Source organism: Rhinoderma darwinii, chromosome 6 (genome assembly GCF_050947455.1).
Source record: "Rhinoderma darwinii isolate aRhiDar2 chromosome 6, aRhiDar2.hap1, whole genome shotgun sequence".
In the NCBI taxonomy this organism is placed as follows: Eukaryota; Metazoa; Chordata; class Amphibia; order Anura; family Rhinodermatidae; genus Rhinoderma; species Rhinoderma darwinii.
Window position 1 is genome coordinate 83,152,965 of NC_134692.1, and position 12,154 is coordinate 83,165,118.

The 12,154-nt window shown below is 39.7% G+C and overlaps 1 protein-coding gene across 2 annotated transcripts in view; it reads right to left on the reverse strand.

Annotated features, from left to right (window-relative positions):
• The window catches only part of STAT1 (signal transducer and activator of transcription 1), a 1,010,933-nt gene that overhangs the window by 470,446 nt on the left and 528,333 nt on the right, over positions 1 to 12,154 (reverse strand). Inside the window, exon 12 of one of the 2 annotated variants that reach the window (XM_075829994.1) lies at positions 3,955 to 3,984. The exons of the other annotated variant lie outside the window; for it this stretch is intronic. Coding sequence (XP_075686109.1) covers positions 3,955 to 3,984 — 30 coding nt within the window. The remainder of the gene's footprint in view (positions 1 to 3,954; positions 3,985 to 12,154) is intronic. 2 annotated transcript variants of the gene reach the window in all.

Below are 12,154 nucleotides of genomic sequence, written 5' to 3' on the forward strand. Positions count from 1 at the left end.
TACAAAATATAACAGAATTGCTGTTTTTTTGTCACCTTGCTTGCCAAAATTTTTTATAAAAAGTAATTAAACAATCGCATGTACCCCAAAATGGTAGCAATGAAAACTACGGATTGTTCCGCAACAAATAAGCCCTCACACAGCTCCGGTGGAGAAAAAATAAAGAAGTTCTGGCTCTCAGAATATGGCAATGCAAAATGTGCAGTGTTCCAAAAGCGGATAAGGTTGGGCACCATTTATCAGTGCGACACCGGCCACACATCTGTGGATTATTATTTATTTACCGCATTACTATACCCTCTTATTATAGCCTGATGTTCTCCGCACAGATTACATATGCCCCCACATTACAAAATGAAATATCAGCAATACCCCAAACAGAACGACTACCAAACATAATCTGCACGCCGATAGCCAAATGGCGCTTCCTCTCTTATGAGCTCTACAGCGTGCCCAAACAGCAGTTACGTCCAAATATATAGCATCGCCATATCCGGGAGAACCCGCTTAAAATTTTATGAGGTATTTGTCTGCAGTGGCACAAACTGGGCACAACATATTGTGCGCTAGAATGGCATATCAGCGGAAAATTGCAATTTTCACTTTGCACCATACGCTGCGCATTAATTTTTCATGAAAAAAAAAACCTGTGGGGTCAAATGCCCACTACACCCCTTAAAATGTCTTAAGGAGTGTAGTTTCCAAAATAGGGGTCACTACTTGGGGGTTTGTTTTACTATTTGACCTCAGAGCCCTGCAATTGTGGGCCAATGGTGTGAAAATCACCGAAATAGACCTCAAATGCGCATGGTGCTCTTCACTTCTGAGCCCTGTCATATGTCCAGGCAAATGAAAAATGCCTTGAGGGATGTAGTTTCTAAAATGGGGTCACTTCTTGGAGGCTACCACTGTACTTTGGTACCTTTAGGGTTTTGCAAATGCAACATGGCGCCCAAAAGCCAAGCAAGCAAAATCTGCATGCCAAATAGCGCTCCTGCCTTTCTGACCCCTGGCGTGTGTCCAAACAGCAGTTTATGACCCCATATGGGGTAGTGCCGTAATCGGGAGAAATTGCTTTTCAAATGTTGTGGTGCTTTTTCTCCTTTATTTCTTGTAAAAATTTACAATTTCCACGTTTTATCAGAAGAAAAGTAATTTTTTATTTCACAGCATAATTCCACTAAATTCAACAAAAAAACTGTGGGGTCAAAATGCTCACTATACCCCTCGATAAATTCCTTCAGGGGTGTAGTTTCCTAAATGGGGTCACTTTTGGGTGGTTTCCACTGTTTTGTCCCGTCAGGGCCATTGCAAATGGCACCCAAAAACCATTCCAGCTCAATTTGAGCTCCAAAAGCCAAATGGTGCTCCTTCCCTTCTGAACCCTGCCGTGGGTTATTGAAAAAAATGTCGATTTTAATTTTCACCGCCTACTTCCAATAATTTCTGCAAAAAACCTGTGGGGTCAAAATGATAACTATACCCTTATATAAGTTACTTGAGGGGTGTAGTTTCCTAAATGGGGTCACTTTTCGGGGGTTTTTGCTGTTTTGTTCCCTCGGGGGCTTTGCAAATGCCATATGGCCTCCGCAAACCATTCCAGCTAAATTTGAGCTCCAAAAGTCAAATGGCGCTCTTTCCTTTCTGAGCCCTGCCGTGTGTCCAAATAGCCGTTTATGACCACATATGGGGTATTGTTTTACTCAGGAGAAACTGCTCTACAAATGTTGTGGTGCTTTTTCTGCTTTAGTTCTCGTGGAAATGAAAAAAATTTAGCTAAACCTACATTTTATTGAAGAAAATGTAGATTTTCATTTTCACAGCCTACTTCCAATAATTTTTGCAAAAAACCTGTGGGGTCAAAATACTCACTATACCCCTAGATAATTTCCTTGAGGGGTGTAGCTTCCTAAATGGGGTCACTTGTTGGTGGTTTCCACTGTTTTGGCATCACAAGAGCTCTTCAAACCTGACATGGTGCCTAAAATATAGTCTAATAAAAAGGAGGCCCCTAAATCCACTAGGTGCTCCTTTTGCTTCTGAGGCCAGTGTTTCAGTCCATTACCACTCTAGGGCCACATGTGAGATATTTCTAAAAACTGCAGAACCTGGGCAATAAATATTGAGTAACGTTTCCCTGATAAAACCTTCTGTGTTACAGAAAAAATGGATTAAATCTGATTCTCTGCAAAAAAAAATAAATTTGTAAATTTCACCTGTTTTTAATACTTTGAGGGGTTAGGTTTTTAAAATGGGGTGATTTATGGGGAGTTTCTAATATATAAGGCCCTCAAAGTCACGTTAGGACTGAACTTGTCCCTAAAAAAATAGCCTTTTGAAATTTTCTTGAAATTGTGAGGAATTGCTGCTAAAGTTCTAAGCTTTGTAGCGTCCTTGAAAAAGAAAAGAATGTTCAAAAAACTACGCCAACATAAAGTAGATATATGGGATATGTGAACTAGTAACTATTTTGTGTGGTATAACTATTTTTCTTACAAGCAGATACATTTAAATTTAGAAAAATTGTAATTTTTACAAATTTTCTCAAAATTTTTTTTACAAATCAACACTGAATGTATCGACCAAATTTTACCACTATCTTACAGTCCAATGTGTCACGAAAAAACAATCTCAGAATCGCTTAGATAGGAGAAAGCATTCCGAAGTTATTACCACATAAATTGACACATGTCAGTTTTGAAAAAAATGGCCTGGTCCATAAGGCGAAAACTTGTGTCCTTAAGGGGTTAAGCTATAAGTAAACAATAGAAATCAGCGTGCCTGCCACTACTTTATACTGCCCTCAGAGAAGGTAGCATAAAGTCGTTACAGATTCCCTTTAACTATTTCATCTTTGGATCTGTCCCTGTATAATCAACAGAACCTTGGTATGCATGTCTCAAGCTTTCCATCAATTATTAACACATAACCATTTAACCTGTAGCTCAAGTGGTATTTTCTACTGCCTTCATTTTCGGTATAAATCAATCATGTTTAGTACTAAAGAAAATGAAGTGTCCTCCACTTCAACAGACCTTGAGTGTACTAAAATAACTTTCCCTCCACCCTAAGAATCCACAATTCAATTGGGTAAATTTTCTGCCCATGTCCCTGGAAGCAGACAAAGGATTTTACCACACAGAAATACAAAGTATTAGACTTTTCTCCTTTTTATTTCTGTAACTATTTTTCACATTTAAGGATATGTTCACATTTACATTGAAGGCGCCGTTTGGAACCTACATCATAAATTCCATCAGTTTTGACAGACACCAAGAATGAACCACGTTATAAATCAATGAGGTTCATCAAGCGCCAGTGGTATACGTCGTATGATGGATCTGGCACTACGTCATGGCTTTATTATAAACAGAAGCTACAACACTAATGTGAAAATAGACAAATATGTGTACTTTACTTCTTAAAGGGGTATTCCCATCTTGGACCTTTATGGCATATCCACACGATATATCACAAAAGTCTGATCGATGCGGGTCGCAGCTCATCCCTCTCTTCACTAGTCCCTGCCTGGAACCTGCGGCCGTTTAAGCAGGCAAAACAGGGGTCGGATGACTCCTGTTTTGATATAGGTACGAGTCCCAGAAATGGTACCCGCATCTATCAGACATATGCGATAAATATCTAAGATAGGAATACCCCTTTAAGCACTGTTTTGTACTTTTTTGTAACCATTGTTTACATTTTTTCCCATACATCAATAATACAAGCAAATATAAGGAACTTTGTAGTATATATGTAGTATATATATTTTCCCCACCTCAATTAGAATATGGAAAAAACAGGGACAGGAGAAACAGAACTGCTGACACAACGTTTTCTAGCGGCGTTTTTGTAAGGCTCCACGTCACCATTAATATTCAACATATTTTGTATAATAAACATATTTTGGCAGATGTGATTAAACCCCTTTAATAACAAACAAATATCACTTACCCTTTCACTGTGTTTTTTTCGCTGACGTCTCTAAAGATGGAAAAAAACCATACATAATCAAAATAAGAGACAACCAAGACATAAAAAAACAAGTAAAATAATTAATATTCTGACCCTTTTTTTGCATTGTTACCAGCACCCTAACCATTTGACTAAGGTGATTCTAAGGGTATGTGCACACGAGAACTGTCTTTTACATCTGAAAAGACAGACTGTTTTCACGAGAAAACAGCTGCGTCGTTGCAGATGTAAAAGCTCCTCCTCGCATTATGCGAGGCGTCTGTGACGCCCGTAATCTTGAGCTGCTCTTCATTGACTTCAATGAAGAACGGCTCAAATTACGTTGCAAAGAAGTGTCCTGCACTTCTTTGCCAAGGCAGTCAATTTACGTGTCGTCGTTTGACAGCTGTCAAACGACGACGCGTAAATGACAGGTCGTCGGCACAGTACGTCGGCAAACCCATTCAAATGAATGGGCAGATGTTTGCCGACGTATTGTAGCCGTATTTTCAGACGTAAAACGAGGCATAATACGCCTCGTTTACGTCTGAAAATAGGTAGTGTGAACCCAGCCTAAATAGCAACAGACTGCATAAGGGTGCATTTATACGCAAGGATGGCCTTAGGGGTGTGTGCACAGGGTGCTGTACCCTCCCTGCATGTAGGGGGTGCCACTGGGCAGGCCATTTGATGAGCTCTATATTCTCTGCTCCTGGTTTACATATGATGGAGACAGGAGCAAAGACAGCAAGAGGAAAGATTGAAGCTTTGCCCACAGCCTGCCCCTGCAAGAGCAGAGAGCCTGTGCAGCAAGGGAGGAAGTAGGTGCCTACTGCAGAATTTTTCAGCAATTTTTGCCTGTATATGTGCCTATGAGTGTCTATGTATCTCTTTGTGCATATATATGTGTCTCTGTGTTACTATATATGTGTCAAAGTATATGTCACTGTGTTTGTATGTGTATATGTTCCAGTATGTGTGTGTATGTGTCTCTGTGCATGTATATGTGTGCTTATGTGCCTATTTGTCTATATACGTGTTTTTATGTGTATATATGTATCTGTGTGTGTATATATAAATACTGTATATATATATACACATATATACATATATATGTATATGTGTGTGTGTATATATATATATATATATATATATAAAAATATATATATATATATACTGTATATATTCAAAGAAAAAGGCAGCACTCCCGGATTCCAGGTGAATATATATGTATACACACCTCTATATACCTGTGTGTGTGCCTGTGCCTATATATCTGCCTGTGTGGGTATATATGGGTCTGCATGTGTATATATGTATCCGTGTTTGTGTGTGTACATGTGTCTACGTGTGTGTATATTTGTGCCCTTGTGTATATAAATTTGCCTGTATGTCTATACAAGTTCCTTTATGTATTTTATGTCTCGGTATGTGTGCATATACGTGCCTGTGTGTGTGTGTGTGTGTATATGTATATATATATATATATATATATATATGTGTAGCTTTATGTATGTATATGTGTTCCAGTATGTGTATATATATATATGTGTGTGTGTGTGTGTGGCTAATTTTTGGTGTGTGGAGAGCAGCAATAGAGGGTCCTACACAGCATGCCATCCAACCTAAGGCCAGCCCTATTCACACATCACAATTCGGCACAATTTGTAAAATCACAGCAAAACTGACAGATTTTGCTCTAAATGTGGCAAAAGAAAGCCACAAAATAGAACAAAACTTGTGAATGCAACCTAATACCGTATTTTCCGGATTATAAGGCGCACCGGATTATAAGGCGCACTTTCTATGAGCGCCTTATAAGCAATCTTGTTTCATATATAAGGCGCACTGGATTATAAGGCGCAGCACATTACCGTTAAATAAACCATTGCTCAGACTGCAAGTCAAAATTTATTACACTTTTTAACAATAACTTGCAACTGGTTCAGCTGTAATTGCAAATCAAAACGTTTACCGTACTTTTTCAGTTCATTCCTCCACCAGAAATCCATCAAATCCGTCATCTTCAGTGTCGGAGTTGAACAGTTGGGCGATTTCGGCATCAAGCATGGGGTCCTCCTCTTCATTATCCGAGTCGGTCTCGTTGCTGCTGCTAGGCTCTTCAGTGGTGATTCCAGCCTTCCTGAAAGCTCGGATGACACTGGAGACTGATACATTCTTCCAGGCATCCACGATCCACTGGCACATAGTGGCATAACTCGCACGGCGTTGCCTCCCTGTGTTGGTGAATGTGTGGTCACCTTCTGTCATCCAATGCTCCCATGCAGCTCGCAATTTAACTTTAAATGACCTGTTGATGCTGATATCTAGCGGCTGGAGCTCTTTGGTTAATCCACCAGGGATGACAGCAAGCTCCGAATTAGTTTTCTTCACTTGGGCTTTGACAGTATCGGTCACGTGGGCGCGCATCGAGTCACAGACCAATAGGGATGGGGATTTGTGAAAAAAGCCACCCGGTCTCTTGACGTAGACCTCCCTCAGCCACTCACTCATCTTCTCCTCATCCATCCAGCCCTTTGGGTTAGCCTCAATGATGACACCAGCAGGAAAATTTTCTTTAGGCAAAGTCTTCCTCTTGAAAATTACCATGGGTGGTAGTTTCTGGCCATTAGCCTGACAAGCGAGAACTACAGTGAAAGATGACTTCTCATTTCCTGTGGTACGTATAGATATCGTACTGGTCCCTGTTTTCTCAACAGTACGGTTTACGGGGATATCGAAAGTGAGGGGAACCTCATCCATGTTAATAATGTGTTCTGGCTGGATATTCTTTTCATTTATCTTGGTTATGCAGTAGGTGCGGAAAATGGCCAGCTTCTCTTCATAATCCTTTGGTAATTGCTGGCACACAGTAGTTCTGGTGCGAATGGAGAGATGACGCCTTTTCATGAAACGAAAGCACCATGAAGGACCTCCTCGAAAGTCCTTGATCTCCATGTCACGTGCTAAAGCAGTGGCTTTGAGTCGAATAGAGACAGTGGAGACGCTTCTACCTGCGTTTCTCTGTTCCATAACCCACTGTTCTATTTTGTCCTCCAACTGTGGCCACCTTGCTTTGTTTCCTCGGAAACTCAGTTTGGTCTTCTTTACTTGGCGGAGGGCATCTTCTTGTTTTCTCCACTTACGCACCATGGATTCATTAATGTTGAATTCTCTTGCAGCTGCCCTATTTCCATGCTCTACTGCATAACTTATAGCTTTAAGCTTGAAACCTGCATCATAAGCATGTCTCTTAACAGGAGGCATTTTTTGGGGTAGTGGGTATAGTTAACGCTAAAGCACAGATATATTGCAAGGATCCTGCGCACAGAGCTGTAAGTATCACTCAGTGTGGCTCCTGACTACGGTGGCCGTAATGCTCAATCCATTTATGGATACTGTAAAAACCCAAGTGAAGAATAAATTCATAGGCGCACGGGGGGGAGGAGCATGGTGTGTGCTGTGGTATGCCGCCGCCGACCCCTGCCGCCCACGATAGAGGTAAAGGATCCTGTATGAACCCCTCTCTTTACTGTCGGGTTCATATATAAGGCGCACTGGATTATAAGGCGCACTTTCTATTTCTGAGAAATTCTCAGCATTTTATGTGCGCCTTATAGTCCGGAAAATACGGTACATAATTTAGATGCCCGTGATGTAAACTCATTTGATCCTATGATACTGTTAGTTTGGGTCATTAGAACTGAGGTCGGGCCAGGTTTTGCGGCTGAATTAAGGCAGTCTGAATGTGCCTAAGAGTCTATTCCCATGTTATATAGTACACACGACTGCTACAGCCTTCTAAAAATTCTAAACACAAATGTATGTCAAAATATTTGTTTAACCCCTTCAGGACTGAGCCTGTTTTGGTCTTGTGGATGCAGCCGATTTTTTTCAAATCTGACATGTGTCACTTTATGTGGTAATAACTTGGGAATGCTTTTACCTATCCAAGCGATTCTGAGATTGTTTTCTCATGACATACTGTACTTTATGAGAAAAAGCAGAACCAAAATCCAGCACTGAGCATGAGTAAAAAGGAACTCCTGTTCAAATTTTATTGATATAACAAATTTTAAAAGACCTTAACAAGATAGATCAGTAGCATAGCAGAGTACAAAGATGAATGAAGGGTAAAGGATCAAGATTTGCCTTGGTTAATTGTGCCTACGCGTTTCTGACACGTCTCGTTTTCTTATTCATGGCATGCATCATCTCTGTACTCTGCTATACTACTGAACTATCTTGTTAAGTTCTTTTAAAATTTGTTATATCAATAAAATTGGAACAGCAGTTCCTTTTTACTCATGCTCAGAGCTGGATTTTGGTTCTGCTTTTTCTCCTGTTGTTTGCCGCTGGCCGTGCGGGAATCCGAGCACTGTCTGTCCCCAGACACAACTAATGGTGAGCTGGAGGATCTCTTCCCCCCTCTTCCCTACTTACAATACTGTACTTTATGTTAATGGGAAAATTTGACCAATAAGTTCAATATTTGTTTATGAAAAACACCAAAATTTTGAGAAAATTTGCAAAAATTAGCATTTTTCTAAATTTAGATGTACCTGTTTGTAAAACAGATAGCAATACCACACAAAATAGTTACTAATTAACATTTCCCATATGTCTACTTTATGTTGGCATAGTTTTTTGAAAATTGTTCTTTTTTTTCTAGGACGTTACAAGGCTTAGAACTTTACCAGCAATTTCTTTTCAAGAAAATTTCCAAAACCTATTTTTATAGGTACCAGTTCACTTCTGAAGTGGCTTTGAGGGCCTTATATATTAGAAACCCCCCTAAGTCACCCAATTTTAAAAACTGCACCCCTCAAAGCTTTCAAAACAGCATTTAGAAAGTTTCTTAACCCTTTAGGTGTTTCACAGGAATTAAAGCAAAGTAGAGGGGAAATTTACAAATTTCTTGTTTTTTTTGTCAGAAAATCCATTTAAATTTATTTTTTTTTCTCAACAGGTATAGAGCATTTTAACCCCACAGGTTTTTTGCTGAATTTACTGGAATTCGTCCGTAATAATGAAAATCAAATTTTTTTTTCCAATAAAACTTAGAAATTATCAATTTTTACAAGGAATAAAGAAGAAAAAGCACCCCAAGATTTGTAAAGCAATACCCCATATGTGGTAATAAACGGCTGTTTGGACACACGGCAGGGCTCAGAAGGGAAGGAGCGCCATTTGGCTTTTGGATCTCAAGTTTACTGGATTGGTTTTCGGGTGTCATGTCGCATTTGCAAAGCCCCTGCGGGACCAAATCAGTGGACATTACCCAGAAGTGACCCCACTTGGGAAATTACAGTCCTAAAAAGAATTTATCTAGGGGCATAGTGAGCATTTTTTAATCCCATAGGTTTTTTTGCTGAATTTAGTGTAATTAGGCAGTGAAAACTTCTGTTATTTTTTTTACAGCGTTAATCATGCGCTATGAATGACATATTTTAATTTATTCCGTGGGTCGATGCGATTACGGCTATACCATATGTATATAGGTTTTTTATGTTTTACGGTGTTTGCACGATAAAATCACGGTTTTAAAAAATATATTTATTTTTTGTGTCGCCATATTCTAAGAGCCACAACTTTTTTATTTTTCTATCAAGAAAGTTGTGTGAGGGCTTATTTTTTGTGAAACAAACTGTTTTTATTGGTACCATTTTTGAGTACATGCAACTTTTTTATCCCTATTTATTCAATTTTTTTGGGAGCTGAAGTGACTAAATATAGCGATTCTGGTAGTTCTTTTATTATTTTTTTTATGGCGGTCACCGTGCGGGATAAATTACATTATATTTTTATAGTTGAGGCCGTTACGGACGCGGCGATACCAATTATGCATAGTTTATTTATTTATTTATTTTTTTATAATAATAAAGGACTTTATAAAGGGCAAAAGGGCGGTTTTTAATTTTATTATATTGAAATTGTAACTTTTTTAGTTTTGTAAAAATTTTTGGAACTTTTTTTAACTTTTTTTTTTTTAGTCTAGGGACTTGAAGATTCAATTGTTGGATCGTTGTTATAATACCCTGCAATACTTATGTATTGCAGGGTATTGTACCTGTCAGTTTCCCACTGACAGGGGGATATTAGGTCCTGCCTCTGGCAGGTCCTAATCGCCTTAATTAGATGGCAGAGCGGAAGCCTTTGTTAGGCTTCCGGTTGCCATAGCAACAATCGGACTCCCGCAAACGTGTAGCGGGGTGCCGATATTGTTGTAACAACTTAAATGCGCCAGTTGCTATTGACTGCTGCATTTAAAGAGGCTCTGTCACCAAATTATAAGTGCCCTATCTCCTACATAATGTGATCGGCGCTGTAATGTAGGTAAGTGTTTTTTATTTAGAAAAACAATCTATTTTCACCAAGTTATGACCTATTTTACATTTATGCTAATGACTTTCTTAATGCCCAACTGGGTGTGTTTTTAATTTTGACCAAGTGGGCATTGTAAAGAGAAGTGTATGATGCCGACCAATCAGCATCATACACTTCGGTAACGTTTGTGTGGGACTTACTCAAGAGCATGCTTGCTGTCATTTAAAGTGTGATCTCGCGAGATTACGCATGCTGTAATTAAGTCCCACACAAATGTTACCGAAGTGTCGGGAGTGTTTAATAGACATCGCGTCCTGGCTGGAAGCGATGTCTATTCACTCTCAAGACACTTCAGTAACGTTAATGTGTAAGTAAGTGACAGCACATGTGCTGAGTAAATGAATGGAGAGAAGTGTATGATGCTGATTGGTCAGCGTCATACACTTCTCTTCACAACGCCCACTTGGTCAAAAGTAAAAACACGCCCAGTTAGGCATTAAGAAAGTCATTAGCATAAATCTAAAAAAGGGCATAACTTGGTGAAAATAGATTGTTTTTCTAAATTAAAAAAACTGCTGTAATCTACATTACAGCGCCACTCACATTTTGTAGAAGAAAGGGCACATATAATGTGGTGACAGCGCCTCTTTAAGGGGTTAATAGGTTCGGATCACCGCTGTTTTCCCCCAGTACTAAGGCTGCTAGTAGCAGCCTGTACTGGGAGATGCCAGGCTGCGGGGAACGCCTGTGTGCTCTATTAGGAGCACACGTAGATTAACGGGCTCAAGGCACAAGGACCAGTGCTGCAGCCCGTTAGTCTACGTGGGACGGTCGGGAAGGGGTTAAACAATTATGGTGAATAGTCTGAAAAAAATTTATCCAAAAATCAGAACAGCATCCGGTTACTCCCTCCCCTCAAAGAGGGGCAGTACCCATTATACCGAGAACTGTATTTAACTGTCAGTGGACCCAAACTCAGTTAAAGAGGCTCTGTCACCATATTATAAGTGCCCTATCTCCTACATAATGTGAACGGCACTGTAATGTAGATAACAACAGTGTTTTTTATTCAGAAAAACCATCTATTTTCACCAAGTTATTCCTATTTTAGCTTTATGCTAATGACTTTCTTAATGCCCAACTGGGCGTGTTTTTACTTTTGACCAAGTTGGCGTTGTGGAGAGAAGTGTATGACGCTGACCAATCAGCGTCATACACTTCTCTCCATTCATTTACTCTACACATAGTGACCCTGTGTTGTTCACAATGTGCAGTCACATACACACACATTAACGTTACTGAAGTGTCTTGACAGTAAATAGACATTGCGTCCAACCAGGACGCGATGTCTATTCACAATCCCGACACTTCAGTAACGTTTGTGTGGGACTTACAGCAGAGCAAGCGTAATCTCGCTGTAAATGACAGTTTACAGCGAGTTTACGCTTGCTGTGCTGTAAGTCCCACACAAACGTTAGCAAAGTGTCGCGATTGTGAACAGACATTGCGTCCTGGTTGGACGCAATGTCTATTTACTGTCAAGACACCAGTAATGTTAATGTGTGTGTATGTGACTGCACATAATGAACAATGCAAGGTCACTATGTGCATAGTAAATGAATGGGGAGAAGTGTAAGACGCTGATTGGTCAGCGTCATACACTTCTCTCCACATCGCCCAGTAAAAAACACGCCCAGTTGGGCATTAAGAAAGTAATTAGCATAAAGCCAAAATAGGTCATAACTTGGTGAAAATAGATAGGTTTTCTAAATTAAAAAACACTGCTGTAATCTACATTACGGCGTCGATCACATTATGTACAAGATAGGGCACTTATAATGTGGTGATAGAGCCTCTTTAAGTGTTTGACAAC